The sequence below is a fragment of the Geotrypetes seraphini genome, chromosome 11 (genome assembly GCF_902459505.1).
Source record: "Geotrypetes seraphini chromosome 11, aGeoSer1.1, whole genome shotgun sequence".
NCBI lineage: Eukaryota > Metazoa > Chordata > Amphibia > Gymnophiona > Dermophiidae > Geotrypetes > Geotrypetes seraphini.
This window is the reverse complement of record NC_047094.1, coordinates 2,001,784-2,015,272: the sequence shown is the minus strand read 5'-3', so window position 1 is coordinate 2,015,272 and position 13,489 is coordinate 2,001,784. Positions and strand designations below refer to the sequence as shown.

Genomic DNA, 13,489 nt, shown 5'->3' with positions numbered 1-13,489 from the left:
CGGCAGAAAAGGGCCACTGGCCCAACAAGTCTGCCCACTCTAAGGACCCTCCCCCCTAAGCACTTCCTCAAAGTGAACCAACATGTTTATCCCATTTTTTCTTAAAATCGAGCACGTTGCGTGCCTCAATTACCTGAAGGGGAAGATCATTCAAACGATCAACCACCCTTTCGGTGAAGAAATACTTCCTAGTGTTGCTATGAAATCTCCCACCCTTGAGTTTCAACGGATGCCCTCTTGTTGTCGTAGGTCCTATAAGGAAAAAGATATCTTCTACCTCAGTATAGCCAGTAACATATTTGAACATCTCTATCATATCTCCCGTCTCTCTGCGTTCCTCGAGAGAGTATAGTTGCAACTTACCTAGACGTTCTTCATATGGGAGATCCTTGAGTCCTGAGACCATCCTGGTGGCCATTCGCTGAACCGACTCCACTCTCAGCACATCCTTTTGATAATGTGGCCTCCAAAATTGAACACAATATTCCAGATGAGGTCTCACCATGGACCTGTACAACGGCATTACAACTTCGGGCTTCCGGCTGACAAAACTTCTTCGGATGCATCCCAGCATTTGCCTAGCCTTGGATGAAGCTTTCTCTACTTGATTGGCAGTCTTCATATCTTCAATTAATGATTACTCCTAGGTCCTGTTCTGCAGCAGTTCTTGTTAAGGTCTCACCATTCAGAGTGTAATTACTGCATGGATTTCTGCTGCCATGGTGCACAATCTTACATTTTTTGGCATTAAAACTCAGTTGCCAAGTTGCGGACCATTGTTCCAGTAAGAGTAGGTCTTGCGTCATACTGTCGGGCATTGTGCTTTTGCCTACTATGTTGCACAGTTTAGCGTCGTCGGCAAATAATGCAATTTTACCTCGAAGTCCATGAGGCAGGTCCTGTACAAAGATATTAAATAGGATGGGACCCAAGACTGAGCCCTGCGGCACTCCACTGATCATTTCCGACGTTTCGGAGGGAGTACCATTTACCACCACCCTCTGAAGTCTGCCGCTGAACCAGTCTTTAACCCATGCTGTCAATGATTCCCCTAATCCCAATGAACTCATCTTGTTCAATAACCTACGGTGTGGGACACTGTCAAAAGCCTTACTAAAGTCCAAGTACACGACATCCAGGGACTCTCACATATCTAGCTTTTGTCATTACCAAATCAAAGAAACGGATTAGATTGGATTGGCAGGACCTTCCCTTTGTAAATTCATGTTGGTGGGGATCCCTTAGTCTTTCATCGTTCAGGATCGTATCTAATTTGTGTTTAATCAACGTTTCCATAAGTTTACACACTATCGATGTGAGACTTACCGGTCTGTAATTTTGAGCCTCTGTCCTGCATCCCTTTTTGTGCAGCAGAATGACGTTAGCTGTTTTCCAGTCCAATGTGACTCTTCCTGTACTCAGGGAAAGATTGAAGAGCGTAGCTAATGGTTCCGCAAGGACATCTCTCAACTCCCTAAGTACTCTGGGATGTAGTTTATACGGTCCCATGGCTTTGTTCACTTTGAGCCTTGATAGTTCTTGGTAGACGCTGCCGGTGGTAAATTCAAAATTCCGGAACGGGGCATTTGAGCTCTCCCTTGCCTTAAGCTGTGGACCGGATCCCGGCACCTCGCAGGTAAACACTGAGCAGAAGTATTCATTGAGTAGTTCAGCTGTCGGAGTCCGATTCTACATATTTACCGTCAGGTTTCCTAAGGCGCACTATCCCATCTGTGTTCCTTTTTCTGTCACTAATATACCTGAAAAAGGATTTAACCCCTTTTTTGATATCCTTTGCTAGTTTCTCTTCCATCCGAAGTTTGGCATCTCTGACTGCTGTTTTGACAGTTCTAGATTTCGCCATGTAGTCTGTCTCCATCTGCTGCTAGAACAGCAAAACTCTACTTTGAACTGGCCTGCTATGAATCAAGAAAATTGGCAGGTAAGACATTTTTCCTTGTGTGCTGTATGTGCACATATTCATCTGTGTACTAGTTAAAGTACTTGCACTGTGTATCAGATCATATATTTTCAGCTACTGAAGAAAGGTGCAATTCCCAGGAGGTTGCTGTGGATTAAATATACTCTTGAATGTTTCCCTCCCTCACCTTTTTTTCTCCCTTTAAAGGTCTCTTACACTGGCCTATTTTGGACATGGTTTAACCTGTGGAGGTGAGATCACAATATGCTCTCTGACTCACTATACTATATAATGAAGTTGCAAGGTAGACTTTTCTGAGTTTGGATATTTGCCTCAAGATTTCACTTATTGTAATCACAAGGCTTTTTTGCTTATTGTTTTTTTGTTTTGTTTACACAGGGTCATCCTCGTCTTTGAACACCACGCTGCCTTCAACTAGTGCCTGGCCTTCCATCCGTGCCTCCAACTATAATGTCTCCTTCAGCAGTACAGCACAAAGCACACCTGGTACAACTGCCTCTGCACTCCTACATACATTTGCATGCAAATGTTTAGGCACACCTGGCCAAACTGTTTCAACACTAACTGATGTAACCTTTACATGTTATAAGCATAAACTCATCTTTCTGCAAACTTTAATGCATAATTATTACTTATGTGCTAATTTTAACAGATTTGAATATTACATTACATTAGTGATTTCCATTCCGCCATTACCTTGCGATTCAAGGCGGATTACATCCAAACTAAAAACAAGAATTACATTTCAACTTTAAAGTAATAGAATAAACGATGAGATAAAATTTTAAGGGATAATTATGGGTATTAGATAATGTTTGGTAATTAGAAAAAAATTAGAGAGTACTAAGGATTTATAGAGTGTTGGATGTTGGGTTAGGATTGTTGTGCTGGATAGGTTTAACGTGTTTTTTGAAGTGTATGGTTTTAATTTCTTTCTTGAAGGTTTTGTAATCTGTGGATGAAGATAACAGAGTGGTGAGTTGTTTGTCCAACTTAGCTGCTTTGGAGGCTATTAGGTTGTCAAAGTTTTTTTCATTTGACATATTTGGATGGTGGGTAATAGAATAGTGAATGTGTTCTTCTGTGTCTGATTGAGGAGGATTGATTTAGTCTGTTATTCCATTAAGTTGGGCTTTCTCCGTTGATAGCCTTGTAAAGTAAGCAGTAGAATTTGAAGTTCACTCTTGCTCGTTGTCTGGAGTTTAATCATGTTTTTGAAGACCTGCGGTGTTGTGCAATAGATTATATTCCTACAAACCATCATAATCGCCAGCGTCTGCTTTTACAAAGAGAACTTTTTTGGATTTGTGCTTTGGAAACTGAGGAACCTAAAGGGTTAAACTCTAGAACTGAATGGCATCATGCATTGTGATTGACAGCAGTGGTAGTGTGGTGCGTGTGGGGGATGGGTTAGGACTTTCGGGAGAGGTTTCAACATGTAGGATTTTATCCAATCCTGTTCTATCTCTGTCCCATGTGACCACAACCAATGGGATTTAAATAGGCGGGGCATAATCCACTCTTTGTGTTTGGGGAACCACCATGTTTGATCGAGGAGTTGATTTGAGAGTACGTTGAAAAGTGTCCGGTCCATTTCATTGAGAGGTTTGAGCAGCTATCCTTCAAACGTTAAGTATTTGATCATATATAACTTTGTGTTTTGCAGGATTGACTGTGACTTCACATCCTGAGGCAGCTTATAATTAGCGAAATGCTGGCCACCGTCGATAGAAACATAGAATATGACGGCAGAAAAGGGCTATAGCCCATCAAGTCTGCCCACTCTAATGACCCACCCCCCTAACTTTACTCCCTTAGAGATCCCACATGAATGTCCCATTTTCTCTTAAAATCTGACACGCTGCTGGCCTCAATCACCTGCAGAGGTAAACTGTTCCAATGATCGACCACCCTTTCTGTGAAGAAGTATTTCCTGGAATCACCACAAAATTTCCCTCCCCTGATTTTCAGCGGATGCCCTCTGGTGGTCGAAGGACCTATAGGACAGAAGATATCATCTTCCACCTCGATACGGCCCGTAACATATTTGAACGTCTCAATCATGTCCCCCCTCTCTCTTCGTTCCTCTAGTAAGTACAGCTGCAATTTATTTAGCCTTTCTTCATACGTGCGATCCCTGAGCCCCGAGACCATCCTGGTGGCCATTCGCTGAACCGACTCAATTCGCCGCACATCTTTCCGGTAGTGTGGTCTCCAGAATTGAACATAATACTCCAAATGAGGTCTCACCATGGATCTGTACAGTGGCATTATCACTTCAGGTCTCCTGCTGACAAAACCCCTACGGATACAACCCATCATTTGCCTTGCCTTGGAGGAAGCCTTCTCCACTTGATTGGCAGCCTTCATGTCATCACTAATGATCACCCCCTAAATCACGTTCCGCCGTGGTCCTAGCCAAGGTCTCACCATTTAGTGTGTAAGTTCTGCATGGATTTCTCTTACCCAGGTGCATTACTTTACATTTTTTAGCATTAAAGCATAGCTGCCAAGTCGATGACCACTGTTCCAGTGTGCGGTGTCTTTCTGTTTACTCAATAGAATTTGGCTTTTCAAATCATTTTCAGATCATAGGGGTCCTGATACAAGGCAGAGTATATCCCACTTGCATTGCACAAAGCTTTTCTTTATTGAAATATTATTGAGGAGGTTTTTTATGCCACTGACTTTATTACACCCTGTAAAACTCCACCTGTTTTCAACCTGAGTTTCTCGGTTTGGCGGAGGGGGGGGTCTGAGGCATTTTCCTCCTCTTAATAATTTTCACAGAAGAAGCGTTGTTGATGTGCGAATTGTGGGTTTTTCTGCCTTGTTCTGGAACTCTATGCCTGTGGAATGTTTAGTACTTCTCTTTGTGGACTCTGCTGATCTTTCATGAGTAGTTAGAAACATAGAAAAAGACAGCAGAAAAGGGCTATAGCCCACCAAGTCTGCCCATTCCAATTATCCGCCCCCCAGAGTTCACTCCCCTAGAAATCCCATGTGAATATCCCATTTCCTCTTAAAATCCGTCACGCTGCTGGCCTTAATCACCTGCAATGGGAGTCTATTCCAATGATCCACCACTCTCTCGGTGAAGAAGTACTTTCTGGAGTCGCTTCGAAATTTCCCTCCCCTGATTTTCATCGCCCATCGCCATAGGGGTCACGCCCGATAGCTGTGCAATACCAGCCACGGGTGGGCCACTTCGTCCAGGTTCCCAAGCCTCGCATTTGGTTTCTTTGTCAAGGTTCTAAAGCCTTTTGTTGGTATCTTTCTGGTTCCAAAGCCAATGATTAGGGTGTCTTATCCTAGGTTCCCAAGCCTAAATTGGGTATCTTATATGGTTCCCAAGCCGAAGTGAAGTCCACTTTGATTTTAACTGCCAGCAATCTTTATAACATTCTGTTAAATTTTTGAGCCACTTTCTTCAATGCAGTTTCTGGAAATTGATATTGGCGGCCGGATGATGTAACTGAAGGGGCACAAAGCATGCAGATGAGGTGTTGCTCTGGAACCCAACAAACGTCTTGCCTTTCTGGCCAATAAAACGAATGAGCTGGACCGTGAGGATGCATAAATTTTATCAATGCATCATTTTGTTCAATTGAGACTTCAGCAACGTTGCCTATCCACCATTGATTATCGTAAGTACAGGCAACGTAGCAACCAGGAAAGATTTCGGACACTTTCAAATTTGGAATGGCAGTATCAGAAATTTTGGCAACAAAATTTATTGTGTCATTTGAAACTTTGCTGACACGAACCGAGTTTGAGTCGACTGGAACAAATTGGTGGTGCTCTCTGGTACCGGCTACTGTGCTGCTTTCATGCCATCTTTCTTCTTGAAACTTTTTGCTTTCTTCAATTTCTTCGTTTGGAACATAAATGTATTTAACTCCGTGTATATTTTGGTCACAAAAGTTAAATAGATCCTTTGGCGTCAATATTTGATCCGTTGATGGTCTTTGGAGGCTAGCCCGGGCAGCCAGTCGTTTAGTTGTTCCACCAACTCCATCGCAGGGTGATTTTCCGTGGCTAGTTCCAAAAAAATTCCATTCAGCCTCAATGTTGAAATCATTTCTGTGATTGCACAAATTCACAAAGTTCTTGTAGTTTTTATATTGTGCAGCTGAGCCGTCACTGAAGTAGTATATTTTGGTAATGTTTGTTTGAGTTACCAAAAATTCGATCAACTTTTGAATAAACACATGTACAGATATCGTATCATGTTGCATATGATCAGAAATAATGCAACAGTTTACAACTTGCAATGTGCCCACTTCATTGAGGTAATATGCAACAAAAGGATGTACCGTAGCTTGTGAATTTTCCCAGTGAGTAATTTTCAGCGAAATCCATCAAAACGATCATTTCCGTTTCTTTTAAGCCTGTCTTCAACATCTTCAAATATTCACTTTGATGTTTTGAAATGAAATGGTGGCTTGTCAACTTCCAAATCTTGCTTGCAAGTCTTTCAATAAAGTTGTCCATGGTTAGTACGCTTGTTTCTAATGTTTCACGGTCAGCGTGAACCCATTGCTTAAATTCTATTGATTCTTCTGGATCTAAATCCTTGAATATTTCTTCCAGGTATGCTGTTAGTGCTTCTTCACCAGGGCAGTTTTGACATCGTTGTAGCATACAGTCCTTGACATTTAGGTCGCACACAGTTTTTTCCATAAGAACTTTGTAGTTCTCTTTGACATTGGCGCCTTGTAGCATGAGCTTTACATTTTGATGTATCGTGCAGACACACACGGACTGTGCACCTGATGCACCAACGGTTACACACCACTTTGGCCTGAGCTCACATAATTTGGAAAAACCAATTTCAGTTCCGTATTTGTTACAGTACGCCATGTACAGCTCTTTTAAATTACACAACAGCAGCCACTTTTGCTTTTGTACTCTTAAACCATTGAGGCGGACTGAAATGCAATCTTTTTTGCCAGAACATATTCTGCTGAATTCATCGTCTTCGTAAAAATCTTGAACTCTATTTGCAATTTCTTTTGGAAGGGACTTGCCAATTTTTGCATCAGGTATAGAACAAATGCCTTTCTCTTTCTTTACTTTTTGGGCTGTTCTGACCATGCGCTCTGAAACGCCAAACTTCATTGCTGTTTTCTTTATTGACCAACTTTTTGGGGCCATCGTCAATAATTGAACTTTCATTGACCTGTTGGATATTGCAATTTTCGTTTTCATTTCTTCAATGAGGTCAGTGTAATCTTCACATAACTTGCATTCTACAGACTGGCGAGACGGCCCAACTTCTTCAGCTGAAACTCCAGCAGCAGATGTAATCTTCTTGGTTATCACATTCTGCACACGTTCAATTTTTCGTATCACATAGCCGTCTTTATCTCTACTAGCTAACCTTCAAATTTTCAATGGAGAGGTTCCTAAAGCAGTCAAGCTTTGATCAACTGCATCGGAGATGCTGATATCAAAATCGTCTGAAGATGAAGATGCTGCAGTAGCTTCACTCATTGAAACGTATTGGGCTTTGCACCTACTGCAAAGTTTCTGACCTGGCTTGATATTTATTTTTGCCACTTTTCTAAAATCATTAGACATGGCAAGATCGACTTTTAACAATCCACTTTGAACAATGTGACTTTTCTTTTCAAATGGATTACAACACGATGTTTGCTTTAATTCGTATTTGTCGAGATACTTTGCTTTCTGGTGGAGGCAGATTTGGTCTTTATCCATCAGTTCAACTTCAGAGCGCCGAGTGATAAGCAATTTTTCATCGGTTGACAAATTATGTAAAAAAATGAGCCCACATTTTTTAGAATAAAATGTGCCGTCATGACACTTTGACAACAATTTTTGCCCAATGGCACAGTCTGGCAGAAAAGGATTATTATTAGTCGATTCGTTGGCATCCATTTTAAACTGAATTAATAATAATGTGGATCTGAAAAAGAAAATAAGTTGTAATTTGTGATCTGCATGCAACAAAATTATCACCTCAATTTCTAGTTAGGAATAATCATTAATTAAGAACACTATAATTGTACCCAAAGCTTGAGTAAAAATAAACAGGGAAAAACAGTGTGAAAAGTGACATAATTGTAAGTTGAAACGTAGGCCGTTGCCATGGTGACATCTCCCAAATTTGTCCCCCTTTTTTGGGCATTGTTAACCTGCATTGAAAAATGAAGCCCACTTTTCTAGGGGGTTTGAAATATGCTCTTTCTAATGAGACTGATTTGAAAGAGTTTCTGAAAGGTATTTTTCTGTAAAAGCAGGCTGAAAATACCCTATTTTTGGCCTTTTTACACAAATTAGCAACTTTACACTTAATTTGTAAACTAATGGAAAGAGCTTGGAAGTTGAAATTGTACTTTTGAAAACAACGTTGTACTGAGACATTATGCGCCAAATTTCGCATTTATTACTCAATTATTGTGGGAGCTAAGTAATGTCAAACTAACTTTTTTGGGAGCACTAATTTTTTCGGCCAAGTTTACTGTAATTCAGCCATTCACTCAGTGCTCGACAAAAATTATTATTGGTAGCACTGAATAGAGCTCCAAAAGTTGTGCAGGGTAGCTAAGTTTCAGTTTTTTTGGAAACATAGCTCGTGAGATATTGTGTCTCAAAGTTGTCAGAATGTCACTGTCGTACTGTAAGTCATTGCAGTATGGGGTCAAACAAATGGCTATATCTCCACGAATATTCCACAGGCGAAACTAAAACTTTACCAAAGTTCGTTTGATACATGTGGGACTTTGTGCATAAAGTTTTATCAAAATCCGTGATGGTCATGCAGGGAGCCCTTGATCACTTGACATGGAATAACCCAGCGGAGACCCGGTGGACATAATTTACTTGGACTTCCAGAAAGCATTCGACAAGGTCCCATACGCAAGGCTTATGAGGAAACTACTAAGTCATGGAATACAAGGAGACGTACTCAGATGGATCAGCAAGTGGCTAGAAAACAGAATGCAGAGGGTAAGCGTAAATGGGAAATTCTCGGACTGGGCTACGGTAACTAGCGGCGTACCCCAGGGCTCGGTTCTTGGGCCCATCTTGTTCAATATTTTTATAAATGACCTGGAAGAAGATACAACGAGCAATATAATCAAGTTTGCAGATGACACAAAACTATGTCGGGCAGTTGGCTCTCAAAGGGACTGCGAGGATCTCCAGAAGGATCTGAACCAGCTGGAGAAATGGGCAGAAAAGTGGCAGATGAATTTTAACATAGACAAATGCAAGGTGATGCATCTGGGTAGGAAAAATAAGGAACATGAATATAGAATGTTAGGTGTAACCTTGGCCAAATGTGAGCAAGAAAGGGACTTGGGGGTACTGATAAACAGGACCCTGAAGCCATCGGCTCAATGCGCGGCAGCGGCAAAGAAAGCAAATAGGATGTTGGGTAAGATAAAGAAGGGCATCACGAGTAGATCCGAGGACGTCATAATGCCGCTTTATAGAGCAATGGTCAGACCACACTTGGAATACTGTGTCCAACACTGATCTCCATACCTTAAGAAAGATATAGCCCTGCTGGAGAAGGTGCAGAGGCGAGCCATGAAGCTAGTCAAAGGTATGGAAAAATTGAGCTACAAAGAATGCCTCGGAAAACTAGGACTGTTCACCCTTGAAAAGAGGAGACTGCGAGGGGATATGATAGAGACTTTTAAAATATTAAAAGAATTTGACAAAATAGACTAAGAAACATCATTGTTCACTTTTTCAGATGCGACACGGACAAGAGGTCATAGATTGAAACTGAGGGGCAGCAGGTCCAGGACAAATGTCAGAAAGTTCTGTTTCGCACAGACACTTGGAATGCTCTCCCGGAGGAGGTTGTGGCGGAGACTACCATTCTGGGATTCAAGCACAAGTTGGATGTACACTTTCTTGCAAATCACATCGAGGGATACAGGAAATCAGGGTCTCCAACAGAGAGCACATAGCTTGGCCTCTGCGTGTGCGGGTCGCCGGACTAGATGGACCAAGGGTCTGATCCGGTGAAGGCGTTTCTTATGTTCTTATGTTCTTTTCTTATATGTGCATAACTTTGAAGAGAATCCTTTTAAAGAACCATCCTTTTAAAGACAATATTTATTTTTACAAGAGAGACATCGATGATATTTTTATTCTTTGGCATGGCAATGCTGATGTTCTTAATAGTTTTCATATTTAGTTGAATTGCAGAGACCAGAATTTATCATTTAAATTACCTTTTCATGCACATGCAATCAGCTTTTTGGATTTCATGATTAAGAAGGGTCCATGTGGCTTTATTACAACAATCTACTGCAAACCGTCAGATAGAAATGCTCTTTTGGATTATACAAGCTTCCATAATCCTGTGCTTAAGGACAATTTGCTCTATAGTCAGTTTTTGAGACTAAGAAGGTTATGTACAGATTTCACTGAATTTCAAGAACAGGCAAAAGAAACGTCAAATAGATTTTACTCTAGGGGTTATCCACAGAGATGTGTAGTATAAGGATTTCATAAGGCTGTTATGAAGAGTAGGGACACTCTTAAGACAGAAACTATCAAACTCCAGATATTGTTTGCACGCTATGTTTTTCATATCTTTGTAGGGCTATCAATCGCATTATCAGATCTCATTGGCATATTTTTGAGAATCATGAATGCTTTAAAGATAAACATCTGGTGGTTGTATATTCACAAGATAGAAATCTCAAAGAGAAAATTGTATCATCAACATTACCTGAGATTGATGACCAACAACAAGACAAATCTCTGATGGGACCCCACAGTTGTGGTAGATGCAGTGTATGTTCTCTTAGTACGAGTACAACCAGTGTTCACTCATCCTCAGATTTCCAAACAATGCCTTCCACATCACAGATTGCAATATCAGCAATATTATTTATCTGCCATCATGTTTCTCTGTTTCTAAGTTTGGACATACAGTAATTATATGTGATTAAGCTTTGCCTCCTCTGTCAGCCTTCCAGGAATCGCTTTTTGCTTTCATGCTGTAGCCAATACCAGATGGCTCGCTGTCAAAATATAGTATACCAGTCTTCACAAACAGCAAAGCATACATTTCTCCACTTGTTCACCAGTAATCTTTCTTACCAGTCCCATAGTTTGATCCCAGAAATCTGTGGCTTTGGGACAAGTCCACTAGATATGTAGAAATGTACCCGTATCCCTAGCACAAATTGTTACATCTCTCATATGTATCTTCTACCCATTTTCTATATACTATTACTGTCAATTGAGTCCTGCAGGAGATTTAAAAAAAATCTTCCCCCACTCCTTAGACTCGTACACCAGGTATACCCTCCCAAGAAATGATAGGTATCATAGTTTGTGGCAATAGAAGCAATAAGGCCTTATTAAATAAGAACCTAAGAATAGCCTTACTGGGTCAGACCAATGGTCCATCAAGCCCAGTAGCCCATTCTCACGGTGGCCAATCCAGGTCACTAGTACCTGGCCAAAACCCAAGGTGTAGCATATTCCATGCTACCGATACAGGGCAAGCAGTGGCTTCCCCCGTGTCTTTATAATTACCCTCCAGCCAAGCTGTTCTCTTGAGGAGTCTCCTCCAGCTAGAGTTTCCTCAAACTCTTACCTATTAAGAAGTCTACCACTTGCTTATGGAAAAACTCATCCCTTTGCCAAAGACCAAATTCCTCCACTAACTCTTCTTAGTCAACTAAAGCTCCCTCCTCCACCAGTTGTCTCAATGTACAAAGGCCTTTCCCATCCAAGGATTCTTGTAAAATTGTACAAAGGCTTGTTCTGTCTGGCCTAGAGTGATATGATCTTGCCTTTATTGATCTTTAATCTTCAGAATCGTACTTCTGATCTATTGTCTTTTTAATTTGTAGGACAAAAGCCTTCTCGCTTTATTACTTATTTAAAAAAAAATTTTGCTGTAATATCTGTAATTTTTTTATTAATATCTTCTGAATCCACGTCTTGCAAGTCTGCCTGAATTTTATCTATTGGAGAGACCTCTCATGGTTAGATATTCTACCACATTTATGACTTTATTCCAGTTGATAAAGTTGTTGACTCTATTCTTTGCGCTTGTGGACTTTTAAAGCTATAATTTTGTCCCTAATTACTGCTTTTAGCCACTCCCAGATTATAGGGGGCATAATTTCTGCTAAATCATTAAATTCAAAATATTCTTTCAAGTTGGCCCCTCTTGACTCAAAATAGCAACATGTCTATTCCGGAATGAGAGTCATGCACTATAGATTGGTGCATATAATCCCTGTCTCCTAGATAGTGGAAACACCAAATATCTATAAAGTTCCAAGTTTTCTCCTTTCTGCTTTGCCATAGTCCATTATCCAAGCCTAAAGAAGCACCGAGTATCATATTGAAATGTCCACCTAGTACAAGTCTAGCCTTGGCCTTTTGACAAATGAGCTTACTGAGCTTTCCAAAAAGTTCCCCTTGTTCAGTGTTAGGTGCAAATGGATCACCGGTGATGCTGTGTGCAAATGCTCCAACTACACCATTTGTTTTATCTTTAACTCTATTGGATGCAAAATATACTGTATAATTGGGCATTTTTATGCTGAAATAGTTTTTCATGCCATAGCCAAAGGTGTTCTCTTGTAAGAAGCTAATGCTCTCCACCTCCTTAAAATAAATCTGCCTCAAACATTCCTTGAAACAAAAACATGACTTTTAGTTTAATGCCAAATGCCTTTGGAAAGTGCCCACCCCCCTATCCAGCAGTAAGCAGCTCCAATATCCTTTCATTCAAAAACCTCCCCTTTACTTTAATAAAGGTTCCCATAGTCAGGGGACCAACTGAGGAAGGTAACCATTGCTTAACGTACACAGATGGGTTAAACACTGGTTGGCAGGCAGGAAGCAAAGGGTTGGAGTGAAGGGCCACTACTCGGACTGGAGGAGGGTCACGAGCGGAGTTCCGCAGGGTCGGTACTCGGACCGCTGCTGTTCAATATATTTATTAATGACCTAGAAACGGGGACGAAATGTGAAGTTATAAAATTTGCGGATGACACTAAACTATGTAGCAGGGTTAGAACTGTGGAAGAATGTGAGGACCTACAAAGGGACCTGAACAAACTGGAGGAGTGGGCGAATAAATTGCAGATGAGCTTCAATGTAGGGAAATGCAAGGTCATTCATATAGGGAAAAAGAACCCGATGTTCAGCTACCAAATGGGGGGATTAGTATTAGAGGGAAGTAACTTTGAAAAAGACTTGGGTGTGCTGGTGGACACAACAATGAAGTCAACGGCACAATGCGCAGCAGCATCAAAGAAGGCAAACAGAATGTTGGGTATTATTAAGAAGGGTATTACAACCAGAACGAAGGAAGTTATCATGCCGCTGCATCACACGATGGTGCGAATACTATGTCCAATGTTGGTCGCCGTACCTAAAGAAGGACAAGGAGATACTTGAGAGGGTTCAGAGAAGAGCAACAAGAATGATAAAAGGTATGGAAAACCTTTCATACGCCGACAGGCTGGGGCTTTTCACCCTGGAGAAGCGGAGACTCAGAGGAGACATGATAGAGACTTACAAGATCATGAA

At 41.1% G+C, this 13,489-nt stretch overlaps 1 protein-coding gene across 7 annotated transcripts in view; it reads left to right on the top strand.

Annotated features, from left to right (window-relative positions):
* Positions 1-13,489, top strand: part of TNRC6A (trinucleotide repeat containing adaptor 6A) — a 331,359-nt gene that overhangs the window by 304,410 nt on the left and 13,460 nt on the right. For all 7 annotated transcript variants that reach the window (XM_033914459.1, XM_033914462.1, XM_033914457.1 and 4 more), the window contains one exon: positions 2,321-2,428. In XM_033914459.1, coding sequence (XP_033770350.1) covers positions 2,321-2,428 — 108 coding nt within the window. The remainder of the gene's footprint in view (positions 1-2,320; positions 2,429-13,489) is intronic.